This window comes from Podarcis erhardii (assembly GCF_964252035.2).
Source record: "Podarcis erhardii genome assembly, chromosome: 5".
Classification (NCBI taxonomy): domain Eukaryota; kingdom Metazoa; phylum Chordata; class Lepidosauria; order Squamata; family Lacertidae; genus Podarcis; species Podarcis erhardii.
The window spans coordinates 194,140-207,940 of NC_138509.1; the positions used below are offsets into that span (position 1 = coordinate 194,140).

The 13,801-nt window shown below is 41.9% G+C and overlaps 1 protein-coding gene across 7 annotated transcripts in view; it reads right to left on the bottom strand.

Moving 5' to 3' along the window:
* The window catches only part of FAR2 (fatty acyl-CoA reductase 2), a 92,099-nt gene that overhangs the window by 18,820 nt on the left and 59,478 nt on the right, over positions 1-13,801 (bottom strand). For all 7 annotated transcript variants that reach the window (XM_081861395.1, XM_081861391.1, XM_081861394.1 and 4 more), the window contains 4 exons: positions 10,184-10,361; positions 9,008-9,052; positions 8,242-8,360; positions 6,595-6,662 (listed from right to left, as the gene is read on the bottom strand). In XM_081861395.1, coding sequence (XP_081717521.1) covers positions 6,595-6,662; positions 8,242-8,360; positions 9,008-9,052; positions 10,184-10,361 — 410 coding nt within the window. The remainder of the gene's footprint in view (positions 1-6,594; positions 6,663-8,241; positions 8,361-9,007; positions 9,053-10,183; positions 10,362-13,801) is intronic.

Genomic DNA, 13,801 nt, shown 5'->3' on the forward strand with positions numbered 1-13,801 from the left:
GTCCACCTCTTCATGACTCCATGGACCAGAGCACGCCAGGCTCTCCTGTCTTCCTCTGCCTCCTGCAGTTTGGCCAAACTCATGTTGGTAGCTTTGAGAACACTGTCCAACCATCTCGTCCTCTGTCGTCCCCTTCTCCTTGTGCCCTAAATCTTTCCCAACATCAGGGTCTTTTCCATGGTGTCTTCTCTTCTCATGAGGTGGCCAAGGTATTGGAGCCTCAGCTTCAGGATCTGTCCTTCCAGTAAGCACTCAAGGGCTGATTGCCTTAAGAATGGATAGGTTTGATCTTCTTGCATTCCATGGGACTCTCAAGAGTCTCATAGAATCATAGAATCATAGAGTTGGAAGAGACCACAAGGGCCATCGAGTCCAACCCCCTGCCAAGCAGGAAACATCATCAGAGCACTCCTGACATATGGCTGTCAAGCCTCTGCTTAAAGACCTCCAAAGAAGGAGACTCCACCACATTCCTTGGCAGCAAATTCCACTGTCGAACAGCTCTTACTGTCAGGAAGTTCTTCCTAATGTTTAGGAGGAATCTTCTTTCTTGTAGTTTGGAACCATTGCTCCGTGTCCGCTTCTCTGGAGCAGCAGAAAACAACCTTTCTCCCTCCTCTATGTGACATCCTTTTATATATTTGAACATGGCTATCATATCACCCCTTAACCTCCTCTTCTCCAGGCTAAACATGCCCAGCTCCCTTAGCCGTTCTTCATAAGGCATCGTTTCCAGGTCTTTGACCATTTTGGTTGCCCTCCTCTGGACACGTTCCAGTTTGTCAGTGTCCTTCTTGAACTGTGGTGCCCAGAACTGGACACAGTACTCCAGGTGAGGTCTGACCAGAGCAGAATACAGTGGCACTATTACTTCCCTTGATCTAGATGCAATACTCCTATTGATGCAGCCCAGAATTGCATTGGCTTTTTTAGCTGCCGCGTCACACTGTTGGCTCATGTCAAGTTTGTGGTCAACCAAGACTCCTAGATCCTTTTCACATGTACTGCTCTCAAGCCAGGTGTCACCCATCTTGTATTTGTGCCTCTCATTTTTTTTGCCCAACTGCAGTACTTTACATTTCTCCCTATTAAAATTCATCTTGTTTGTTTTGGCCCAGTTCTCTAATCTGTCAAGGTCGTTTTGAAGTGTGATCCTGTCCTCTGGGGTGTTAGCCACCCCTCCCAGTTTGGTGTCATCTGCAAATTTGATCAGGATGCCCTTGAGTCCATCATCCAAGTCGTTGATAAAGATGTTGAATAAGACCGGGCCCAAGACAGAACCCTGTGGCACCCCACTAGTCACTCTTCTCCAGGATGAAGAGGAACCATTGATGAGCACCCTTTGGGTTCGGTCAGTCAGCCAGTTACAAATCCACTGAGTGGTAGCATAGTCAAGACCGCATTTTACCAGCTTCTTTACAAGAATATCATGGGGCACCTTGTCAAATGCCTTGCTGAAATCAAGGTAGGCTACATCCACTGCATTCCCTTCATCTACCAGGCTTGTAATTCTGTCAAAAAACGAGATCAGGTTAGTCTGACATGACTTATTTTTCAGAAATCCATGCTGACTATTGGTGATCACAGTATTTCTTTCTAGGTGCTCACAGACTGTTTGCTTAATGATCTGCTCCAGAATCTTCCCTGGTATTGATGTCAGACTGACTGGGTGGTAATTATTTGGGTCCGCTCTTTTCCCCTTTTTGAAAATAGGGACAACATTTGCCCTCCTCCAGTCTGCCGGGACTTCGTCTGTTCTCCAGGAATTCTCAAAGATGACTGCCAGTGGTTCTGAGATCACATCTGCCAGTTCTTTTAATACTCTTGGATGCAGTTCATCTGGCCCTGGAGACTTGAATACATCTAAACTAGCCAAGTATTCTTGTACTATCTCCTTAGTTATTCTGGGCTGTGTTTCCTCTGCTGAATCATTTGCTCCAAATTCTTCAGGTCGGGCATTGTTTTCTTTATCGGAGAAGACTGAGGCAAAGAAGGCACTGAGGAGTTCAGCCCTTTCTGTGTCCCCTGTTTGCATTTCACCATCTTCTCCTCTGAGTGACCCCACGGTTTCTTTGTTCTTCCTTTTGCTACGAACATACCCATAAAAGCCTTTTTTGTTGCTTTTAACCTCTCTAGCAAGCCTGAGTTCATTCTGTGCTTTAGCTTTTCTGACTTTGTGTCTACACGTCCTGGCTATTTGTTTGAATTCCTCTTTGGTGCTTTCCCCCCTTTTCCATTTTTTGTACACATCCTTTTTTAATCTTAACTCAGTTAAAAGTTCTTTAGATAGCCACCCTGGCTTCTTTAGGCACCTTCCATGTTTCCGTCTCATTGGTATTGCCTGAAGTTGTGCTTTTACTATCTCCCTCTTAACAAACTCCCAGCCATCATGAACTCCCTTTCCTTTTAATATTACTGTCCATGGGATCTCACCCAGCACTTCCCTAAGTTTTATGAAGTCGGCTTTCTTAAAGTCAAGAAATTGAGTCCTAGTATGCTTGGCTGCTCTTTTCCGCTGTATAGTAAACTTCAGAAGAGCATGATCACTCGCGCCTAATGATCCTTCCACTTCTACCCCACTAACCAGGTCATCAACATTGGTTAGGACCAGATCTAAAATGGCTGTTCCTCTTGTTGCTTCTCCCACTTTCTGGACAACGAAGTTGTCTGCAAGGCCAGTGAGGAATCTGTTTGACCTTATGCTCTTGGCTGAGTTTGACATCCAACAAATATCCAGGTAATTGAAGTCCCCCATTACTACTATCTCCCTTCCTTTTGCATGCTTGGCCATCTGTTCCAGGAAGGCATCATCTATGTCCTCCGTTTGGCTTGGGGATCTATAGTAAACTCCCACAATGAGGTCCCTGTTATTCTTCTCTCCCTTAATTTTGACCCAAATGCTCTCACTTTGGCTTTGAGGTTCTAAATCTTGGATCTCTTCACAGGTATACACATCCGTGACATATAACGCCACTCCTCCTCCTTTCTTGTCTGGTCTGTTTCTCTGAAATAGATTGTATCCCTCCATTATTACATTCCAGTCGTGGGACTTATCCCACCAGGTTTCAGTGATGCCTATTATGTCATATTTAGTTTGCTGTACCAGGAGCTCAAGCTCATCTTGTTTATTACCCATGCTTTGCGCATTAGTGTACAGACATTGAAGTCCATTAATCATTCCCCCGTGTCTCTTATTTAAGGATTTTTTCCTCCCACCACTAGGTCTGTGTGCTGTTTGCTCCATTTGGTCTATGACATTTGGATGATCATCTTCATCAATTGATAGACTCCTACCTTCAGGAGCACTGTCTCCCTCCCCCACGTTAGTCAGTTTAAAGCCCTCCTGATGAGGTTTCTGAGATTTTTGGCAAAAACATTCCTCCCAACCGTTGTGAGGTGCAGCCCATCGCTTGCCAGAAGTCCATCTTCAAGAAACTGCAGTCCGTGATCTAAGAATCCAAACCGTTCCTGTTTACACCATTTGCGAAGCCAGTTGTTCACTTCCACTATTTTTCCCTCTCTCCCTGGGCCACGTCGTTCAACTGGGAGGACAGATGAGATGACAGTTTGTGCATTTAATTGCTTCAATTTCCTGCCCTCTTTTGATCTTCTGGAGGCTATTGCTTGCAGTGTCATTGGTTCCCACATGAACCAACAGGAAGGGGTATTTGTCAGTGGGCTTTATGATTCCTTGCAGTCGTTCAGTTACATCTTGGATCTTAGCCCCGGGGAGACAGCACACTTCCCGAGACATCTTGTCAGGCCCACAGATCACTGCTTCTGTTCCCCTCAGTAGGGAATCCCCTATCACCACTACACGCCTCCTCTTTGGTTTGGTCGGGGTTCTTCCGCGAGCTGTCCGTTCCAAGGTCGCCTGCACATTCCCTGAGGACTGACTTTGGAGCACCATAATTCTAATCCTCCAGCACCATAATTCAAAAGCATCAATTTTTCGGCAATCAGCCTTCTTTATGGTGCAACTCTCACGTCCATACATCACTACTGGGAAAACCATAGCTTTAACTTTACGGACCTTTGTCGGCAAGGTGATGTCTCTACTTTTTAAGATGCTGTCTATGTTTGTCATTGCTTTTCTCCCAAGAAGCAGGCATCTTTTAATTTCGTGACTGCTGTCACCATCTGCAGTGATCATGGAGCCCAAGAAAGTAAAATCTCTTACTGCCTCAATTTCTTCTCCTTCTATTTGCCAAGAGGTGATGGGACCAGTGGGACCAATCTTCGTTTTTTTGATGTTGAGCTTCAGACCATATTTTGCACTTTCACCCTCATTAAGAGGTTCTTTAATTCCTCCTCACTTTCTGCCATCAAAGATGCGTCATCTGCATATCTGAGGTTGTTGATATTTCTTCTGGCAATCTTAATTCCGGTTTGGGATTCATACAGTCCAGCCTTTCACATGATGAATTCTGCATATGTTAAATAATCAGGGAGACAATATACAGCCTCGTACTCCTTTCCCAATTTTGAACCGATCAGTTGTTCTATATCCAGTTCTAACTGTAGCTTCTTGTCCCACATAGAGATTTCTCAGGAGACAGATGGCAGTCCCATTTCTTTAAGAACTTGCCATAGTTTGCTGTGGTTGACACAGTTATGAAGCAGAAGTAGATGTTTTTCTCTAGCTTTCTCCATAATCCAGTGCACGTTTGCAATGGTCCCTGGTTCCTCTGCCCCTTTGAAATCCAACTTGCACTTCTGGGAGTTCTCGGTCCACATACCGCTTGTAGAATTTTAAGCATAACCTTGCTAGCGTGTGAAATGAGCACAATTGTGCAGTAGTTGGAGCATTCTTTGGGATTGGGATGCAGACTGATCTTCTCCAATCCTCTGGCCACTGCTGAGTTTTCCAAACTTGCTGACATATTGAGTGTAGCACCTTAACAGCATCATCTTTTAAAATTTTAAATAGTTCAGCTATCATCACTTCCACTGGCCTTGTTATTAGCAGTGCTTTCTATGGCCCATTTGACTTCACTTTCCAGGATGTCTGGTCAGCAACCATACTACCTGGGGTGTACAAGACATCCATATCTTTCTGGTATAATTCCACCTCTTCTTGATGTCTTCTGCTTCTGTTAGGTCCTTACCACTTTTGTCCTTTGCACGAAATGTTCCTTTCATATCTCCAATTTTCTTGAACAGATCTCTGGTTTCCCCCATTCTATTGTTTTCCTATATTTCTTTGCATTGCTTGTTAAACAAGCCCTTTTGTCTCTCCTTGCTATTCTTTAGAAATCTGCATTCAATTTACTGTATCTTTCAGTATCTCCCTTGCATTTTGCTTGTATTCTGTCCCCTGCTATTTGTAAGGCCTCGCTGGACAGCCACTTTGCTTTCTTGCATTTCCTTTTCATTGGGATGGTTTTCGTTGCTGCCTCCTGTATAGTTATAAGCCTCCATCCATAGTTCTTCAGTCCACCAAATCTAAATTCTTAAAACTGTTCCTCACTTCTACTGTGATTTGATTTAGATTGTATCTTACTGGCCCAGTAGTTTTCCCTACTTTCTTCAGTTTAAGCTTGAATATAAGAAGCTGATGATCTAAGCCACAGTCAGCTCCAGGTCTTGTTTTTGCTGACTGCATAGAGCTTCTCCGTCTTTGGCTGCAGAGAGTATAATCAATCTGATTTTGATGCTGCCCATCTGCTCTTGTGTTGCTGGAAAAGAATGTTTGTGATGACCAGCTTGTTTTCTTGACAAAACTCTATTAGCCTTTGTCCTGCTTCATTTTAAACTCCAAGGCCAAACTTACCAGTTGTTCCTTTTATCTCTTGACTCCGTACTTTAGCATTCCAATCCCCTATAATGAGAAGAACATCCTTCTTTGGTGTAATTTCTAGAAGGTGTTGTAAGTCTTCATAGAATTGGTCAATTTAACAGTCCGTGGCTACACTGGAGCTTCTGCACTGGAGCCCTCAAGAACCAAAGGTCAGCAATGCAACCTCCTCAGGCCACAGAGGTGCTGGCAGAATGGACTCTTTCTGTATCTGATGTTTCAGAGCACGAGGGTCTTCCAAGGCAAGCTCTGAGGGCAATTCCCTCTCGCCTTCTGATGCTTCCTCCAAAGTCATTGGCTTGTTCTCTAAGAAGGCGGTCATGACACCATCCCACCACTGCCTCAGGAGAGTCCTTCCAGTGGGCTTGGCTTGTTTGGTATCACTGGTGTGAACTGCTTACAAAATGAGGCAAATGGACGCAGGACCAGATAATATCACCTGCCCCTATGGTAATGGGAACCCATAATATATTTTCGACTATATATTCTCTCTCACCACTGGTTTGTGACTGTGCTGTAGGTGAGTGTTCTGGAGTCAATGGAACAAGAAATGTAGCACAAAATAAAATTTCAAGTTGCCAAAACATTGGGGTTTTTTGTTTTAATTTAATAGAAGGCAGAAGGCCACAGGGTTAATCAGGGTAATTAATAATTACCCTGATAATTCACAGCCTTTATCTGTGGATGTACCAGGGCAAGCTTTCAGGATTACATTGGCAGAATCCACCAAATATGTGCCATGTCTGAAACCTGTGATTTCCATGGAATCCACCTTGCACTTTTAAAAATAAACTTACGTATTTCTCCCCAGGAAAATGGGCTGATGTTACTTGTTATACAATTGTATACCAACAGTGACTTGGGCCTGAAAAATAAGCAAGGAGGGAAAGAATGAAATGGAGAAATAAAACAAAACACAGTATTGTTTTGTTTAGAATGGCTATCATTCTAAATTTCCTAAATTTCTAACAGCTGAGTAGTCATGCTTCTTTCCTGAATTTAAAAGGGAGGTTTAAAATTAGAGGAACTTTTACATCCCAAAGGTTTACTTTTAAAAAGCAAATACCCATGCACTTCTGTATAAATCACCAATCTTGCAGCTTAGGAGGAGCCCAGCCCAGAGCAGTGACTCATTCAGAAATTAGTCATGTTGCACATCTGTGCTGGGGTTGATGCCATCTCACACCTGGTGCAATGGACATGGCTCTTACTTTGGTACAATAGCTTAAAATGTAGTAAAACCAGAGGTTTCTACACACACACACCCTCCATCCAAGTGACCAAGAAGCATAATTGCAATTCAAAGACACTTTCCACCCAGGCAAAAGCAATGAAGGGCATGAGCCATGACTCATGTGTGTGGCCTGCGGGTGGACTCGACAGAAAATATTTATTTCTGTGCAACCGAGTATTTCTCACACATTTTACTCTTGAATAATATAATAAATGTCTCAAATTAGAAACCTGGCTCTGAGTAATGAGGCTTTATTTGCAGATCTCATCCCAGATCTCATCCCACAATGACTATTCTGCCCAGTGCTAAAGAACAGCTGATTAGGTCTCTCTTCTTCCCCTTTAAATTTTGTAATTCTTTCGCTTGCTTTTTTTGGGGTATGATGTCATTTTATTTGCATTGTACTGTTTAAAGGCTGATGTGTTGACCGCCCTGGACTCCTCTGGCAGGAAGGCTGAGATATACATTTAAAAGTGACTGAATGAATGAATGAGAAGTTTGAATATGCACATGTTCATATTCAAATGTGGTGGTGGTGATACCATAAGCGAGCTAGCTACACAAAATGCATACCTACAAGGGAAGGTAGAAACTAGAATGCATATTCATAACATCAGTCCTTTAAAAAAACAACTATTTTATTAAAGGTTTTCAACCTAATAAAGCATTAAATTCCAACTAAAATAAAGGGAATAATAGAAAACATCAGAATAATAGAAAATAATAGAATAATAGAAATCAGACAGAAAGAACTAATGAGAAAAAGAAAATACAGCACATTAATAAACCTCATAGGATATTCAGAAGACACAAAAGTTTAAATATAGCCCTCGGCCACCCTTTTATCTTGATCTTCACCCATACAGAGAGTTGAATTCTCCCACCTCCCACCTGGGAGAGCTTCCTCTTCCTCCGTTTCACACCCTGAGAAAACCTCTTTCATACAGCCCCCTTCCTTTTCTCTCTGCCAGCTCTCTGTACACGTCTTCATCTTTCAAAATATAATTGTTAGATGTTAAGACATATACATCTAGTTAGTACTAATCGAGAGCCATCCAAAATCAAAGATCATAAAAGAGATCAAAGAGATCATATAAAAGATCAAATCCAAAAAAAGAAAAAGAAAAACAAGAAAGAAGAGATAAAGAAAGAAGGGGAATCTCAGTAACCTATTTGCCCATGTAAGTCCGTCACAAAACACCAGTCCTACCTCTGAACTGCAGTGTACCATCCAGTAGCAAGGATCAAATTGATGGCAATATCTACAGGAATGATATCTGCAACTGCATCTTTGTTGCATTTTACAATCCGTGCAATCCCCTTTCCAGTCTGTGGGATGGAGAAGGGGCTAGTTAGCAAATTTTGTGGTATAATTTCATTGCCCAGAGATAATGCACCTGAAATTGGATCGAGATTTCAGTAAAATGGAGAACTACTTTCATCACTTGAAAGGTGATAGTTATAGGCAAATTATCTTTGCCAGAATCATTCTGATTTTGTTTTGGTTTTCCAAATCATCCATGAGTGGGCGCATATTCTTGAGGAAAGCAAAAAAGACCCACATGAAGTATGGCCACCCTCTCCTCATTCTCGCCACTGCTTTCCCAAGCAGCAAAAACCAACCAATCAACCAATTTAAAGGGGGTGGGGAATAACTGGCCACAGGCAAGGCTTGCTTTCTGGCCTGTCTTCAACTGAAAATAAGAGAGGCTACAAAGACCTCCCCTGGATATAAATTTTACTACTACTACTTAGTAGTGAATTTTACTACTATTACTAATAGTGATTTGCACCAATAGTTGCTGCTTCATTGTTTGTTCAAAGTATGCAACAAACTCCACCTGCAAGGAGTTTGTTTCTTCTGTTTCTTAAGGACATTAAGTACTAATTATCAGAGGTTACATATGAGGTTGCATATTACTGAGGACCTGGTCCAGCATCTCAGGAACCTAAGAATTCTACTAGGTGACACATACCGCAATCAAGAAAATGCATGGTCCATTGAACTGATCAATCCACCCCTGAAAAGAAAAAAAATAAGGGAAAACAATTATGGAGAGGGAAATTATGGAGGGGGGGGGGGAGAGTTGAGATTATGCATAGCACATTTCCCATATTCCAATCTGTGAATCTGAAGCCTAGTGCACATTTTTTCTGCCTGAGATTGATGGTTTTTATTGATGTGAGTCAGCAAACAAAAGTGGGTTAAAAATATGGTAAAAAAATAAACATGGTCATAGACCACTTTTTTAAGAGTGTTGAAAATGGTTTTGGAGAGGTTTTGCGTTCTGTGACATTCACATATTTTGTCTAAGCAAGCTACTGGTCAAATAGGTTTTGTAGATTTTACAAATACAAAAATATTCCAAATTCATTTACCAGAGGCAAAAGTGGAATGAGTGGACACATCCCTCTTTCAGATTGTCTCCAAATTCTCTCTCTCTCTAAAAAAAGGATGGTTGTGGCAATGCTGGGATAAGGTGACTACATGACTTAGGCACTCATCAATCCACCATCTAAATCCAATTCACTAAAAAAAACACAACTAGTTTTTTTGGTTTTTTAGAAGAAAAGGTGCTGGTACGTGAAGTGCCACACTTTTAACCTTTGGAGGACAAAAGGTGTTGCTACCTTTGAGCACCCCAGAAAAAGCACTGCGAAAAGCCATCCTCATCTGCTTATGTTAGCAATCACCACTTGCCCAAAAGATTCTGCCCAAAGCAGTTCACCACATTCTAAGTAAACAGCAGTAATACAAAAAGCATGATAGGAATAAGTACAAATAAGCATAGTGTTAGGGAATAACCTCAAGACTTAAATCACAGTATTAGTTGTAGGTGCTTTATAAACGAGTAATGAAAAATTGTTATTTATTCACTGCAGGATGCATTCATCCCCTCACAAAATTGGGAATGAATGTCCCCAAAGGGGTATGGAAAAGAAATCCATGGTCCAGGATCCATACGGTTCTCCTTCCTTCCTCCCCTCGTTGCCAAGAAGCAAGACAGTCCAAGGAATTGATGCCGTTGAGATTTTTAGCAAATGTATTTGTAGCAACAATTTCCAGAGAGACAAAATGCTGGGAGCAAAGCAACAGCTGCAGTGGGAATTTTCAGAGTACTCAACAGAAATGGAAGAGCAGTCATGCTTACGGGGAAAGGTTCTTGCCAGCTGCAGCACACGATGGATGGTCGAATGATGGCAGTATTTAGGTTACCTTTCTCTTGCTGAATTACATACTCTGTCAAGGATTTGGTGAATGTGTAGGTGTTGGGCCAATCCCCAATCAGTTTGGGTGTGATCTCTTGAATGAGGGACTCATCCATCCCCCTAACAGGATAATAAAAAACAACAACCACCCATTGAAATATAGCCATGAAAAGAAACGATGCAAAGGAGGAAAAGGGGAATTAGATTTGTAGAACAGCCCTCAAAATAAGATGGACAAGATTTCAGCACTCCCCATTGCAAGTTAAGATATTACTTTTATTATTACTATTATTCTTCTTACTATTATTCATTAAATTTGTATACCACCCTTCATCCGTAGATCTCAGGGCAGTTCACAGGCTAAAATAAAAAATAAAAATACAAAATGCATGATAAAAATAAAAATAAGAACAAGAACAAAACAAGCCCATAATCCCCCCTCCCACAAACACATTTAAAGGAACATAGGAAGAAGGCAGGAGTAGGAGTCTTTTCCTGCTGCATGACTCCCCCCCCACCTACTAGAAAAGGAATTGTAGATTTTGAAGAAACCTCAAGCATAGGAGCCAACTTAGGAGCCAACTCTTAGGGGCCATGAGGTCTTCACCCCCAATAAAACATTAGAGGGGGCACCCCCCCAGTTGATGGCCATTGCCATTCAAATTATTATTATTATTATTATTATTATTATTATTATTATTATTATTATTATTGGGTTGGGTTTCAAATGGTGTGCATGCATCATGTGATTATGTGGCGCGGGGCTTACCTGGGGCCCCCAATTCAAGCTGGCACCCCTGACCTCAAGGGTCATCCAGTCCAGCCTCCTAAACTGCAAGGATCTTAAATGTAACATCCAAGACAAATGGCTGTCCAACCTCTGCTTCAAAACCTCCAAGGAAGGAGATTCTACCACTTCTCGTAGAAGTCAAACAGCTCTTACTGACAGAAAGTTCTTCCTGATGTTTAGTCAGAATCTCCTTTCTTGTAACTTGAATCCATCCAAGATGGAGACCCTTTTGTTTGGTCTGGGAGATTATAAATGATGACATGGGAAGGTAGAGAGAGGGATTTGTGGTGAGGGAAGCAGAGTGAGGGTTGCAAGTAACAAGAGGGGGAAAGATGGATCTAGTCTTACAAAACTTACAAAAACAGCATTTAGTAGGGGAATGAATGGGCCATATTTTTAAAAGCCTATTCAAAGCTCTGCTGCTTAAATTTTAAATCTTTTTTTATTTAAAGGCCAAACTGCTAAATGATGAAACAACACAAGTTTTTACCAGGTATCCCACAGGGGAGGCACAGGAAGAATGTAGTTGGTCAAGGGAGCCATGGACTCAAAAAGGTTGAAAACCTCTGGTACAGAAAAAAGAATTTGAAAAGATACAGCCCTGTGTAGCAGCTACTGAAATTTCCTCTTCTATGCAATATTAAAAGTACAGAGTCTTTTTCCTTCTTGTATCTGGCCACCTTACCGACTAAATCCAATCTCCCTCTTCCCTGCTTAGTGCTCCCCCCACCCCCACCACAGAAAGGAAACAAATAAATCTTTCCACATCACTTTTTATACCAAGCTAGGAAAATCAAATGGCACAGGCAGGGACAGGGCCTCTAAAAAGGTAACAACCCTCGTTATTACTTGAACTTATATTATTGACCGTCTACAACCAAGAAAGCTAGACGGCTTGGATGCAAACATTTTTCTCTAGTTCCTTTTAATATGGAATTCAGCATTAACTCCTGATGTGGATACAATTTTATTTAAAGGCAGCCATGTTCCCCTTTGCTGGCTTCCTTGTTAATGAAGTGCAACAATTAATCTCTGCAAATCAGAAGTCACAACATCTGAGGGCCTCAGAGCAGCCAGGGTAACAAGTAATCTGCCATATCCAAAGAGGTTTTTCTTAATCTAATGCTCAGGACAATCAGCTTTAAAGGGTATTGTCAGGGGGACTTCCGGTTTGGCGCCATCGCCGAATGGCGGACTCCCTCCGAGCTCCGGAGGGAGCCTGCTCGGTAGGGGCTGGGTCCTGCCGCGCCGGCGACGCGGGGACCCTCAAAAACCATGGGCGCTAAAACCCATGGACATGGTGACTCGGCTGGCACCTTTTGAGCCCCCCCGACCCGCGAAGGAGCCTTTTTAAAGGCTACGGAACGGGTGACAGGGGGGTGGTGGTGCTTTGAGTCCTCCGCTTCCCCTGCCGAGCGAAGCCGCATGCCATTCGACGGAGAGCGCTGACTTCCTCCATTGGAAATTTGGACTTAAAAGCATAACCCGTGAGTAATCGGAACTTGGATTAAAAAAGGCGAGAAACTTTTAAAGAATTCGGAACGAGCGGGGGAGGCATAAAAAGGAAGTCAGCCCCCCCCCTGTTGTAGAGGAGCTAAAGTAAAGGACTTAACATCTAAGATTGAGCGCAACCTTATTTTGATAAAGTTATGAAATTTCGCGATGGAAAATTATAAGATTGAGCTGGAGGAGAAAAGTGGAATTTATTCAAAAAGCAACCCCCCCCCGGAACCTGGGAGCGTTTTAGTTAGAGCGCCGGGAGAAGACAAGGAGAAGTTTTGACAGCTGTCAAAGAGCTGTCAAAGCAGAAGAACAAAAATGAGAACTTTGTTACGAGGACTTTGCCGGTTATATTTGTTACAAATTGGATACAAAATGTTTAAAACAAGGAATAATAAGTTACTTTGACTGGTGGACGTGATCTGGAAGGGAACTGAGTTACTACAATCCACCTAGAGGAGCCGAGGGATATTACAAGTTGTTGGCATCGAATTTGACAGAACTTTTTATCTCCTGGGAAACTGCAGAAATGGAACATTATTTTGGCTACAGAGGTTTACACACTAAAGTAGACAATAGACTTATCTATTGAAAAATGGAAGGGACTTGGCATCATGTTTCGTTCCTGAATAACAGAGCCTCTGCAGTGGAATTTAGAAGCTTTTGGAATTAGAACATTTGTGCAGGAAAACAGGAAAAGAAAGAGGAGAGAGATTAACAAGAACAACAAGAATAATAAGAATTGGACAAAGTTGGAAGTGGGAACATTTGGGACATCCAGATTTGAAAGGTTTAAGAAATAAAATTGGAGTTTTACTCCCAAGTATATAAAAATCTGGATGGAAAAAATGGGCCTTTTTGAGATAGACTCCTTCCAAGATTGGACATTTAAAATTAAAGAAGACTGGTAAAGGACTATGGTTTAAATAAATGTGGGAGCTCCAGGAAGACATCAGATGTTGATCAATATGGGGAACGCAACCAGGAAAAGGGGGAGGGAAATTTGGAATCCAAAGGCTGCAAAATCATATTTTATTTTATTATATTTTAATCTATTATGTATATTAAAGGGGGGAACGCGCGGAAGGGAATAGGTCGATCTTAGGAGATGGGAAAATATTTTTAAATTGGGTTAATGATAATAAGGTTAAAATTTGGGATAATAAATTGTTGAATTTATTTGTAAGAATTGGAATATAAGAGGGGGAGGGGAGGGGAAGTCCTGGAAAGATGTTACGGAAAATAAGATCTTAAATTTGGATGTTTTGTT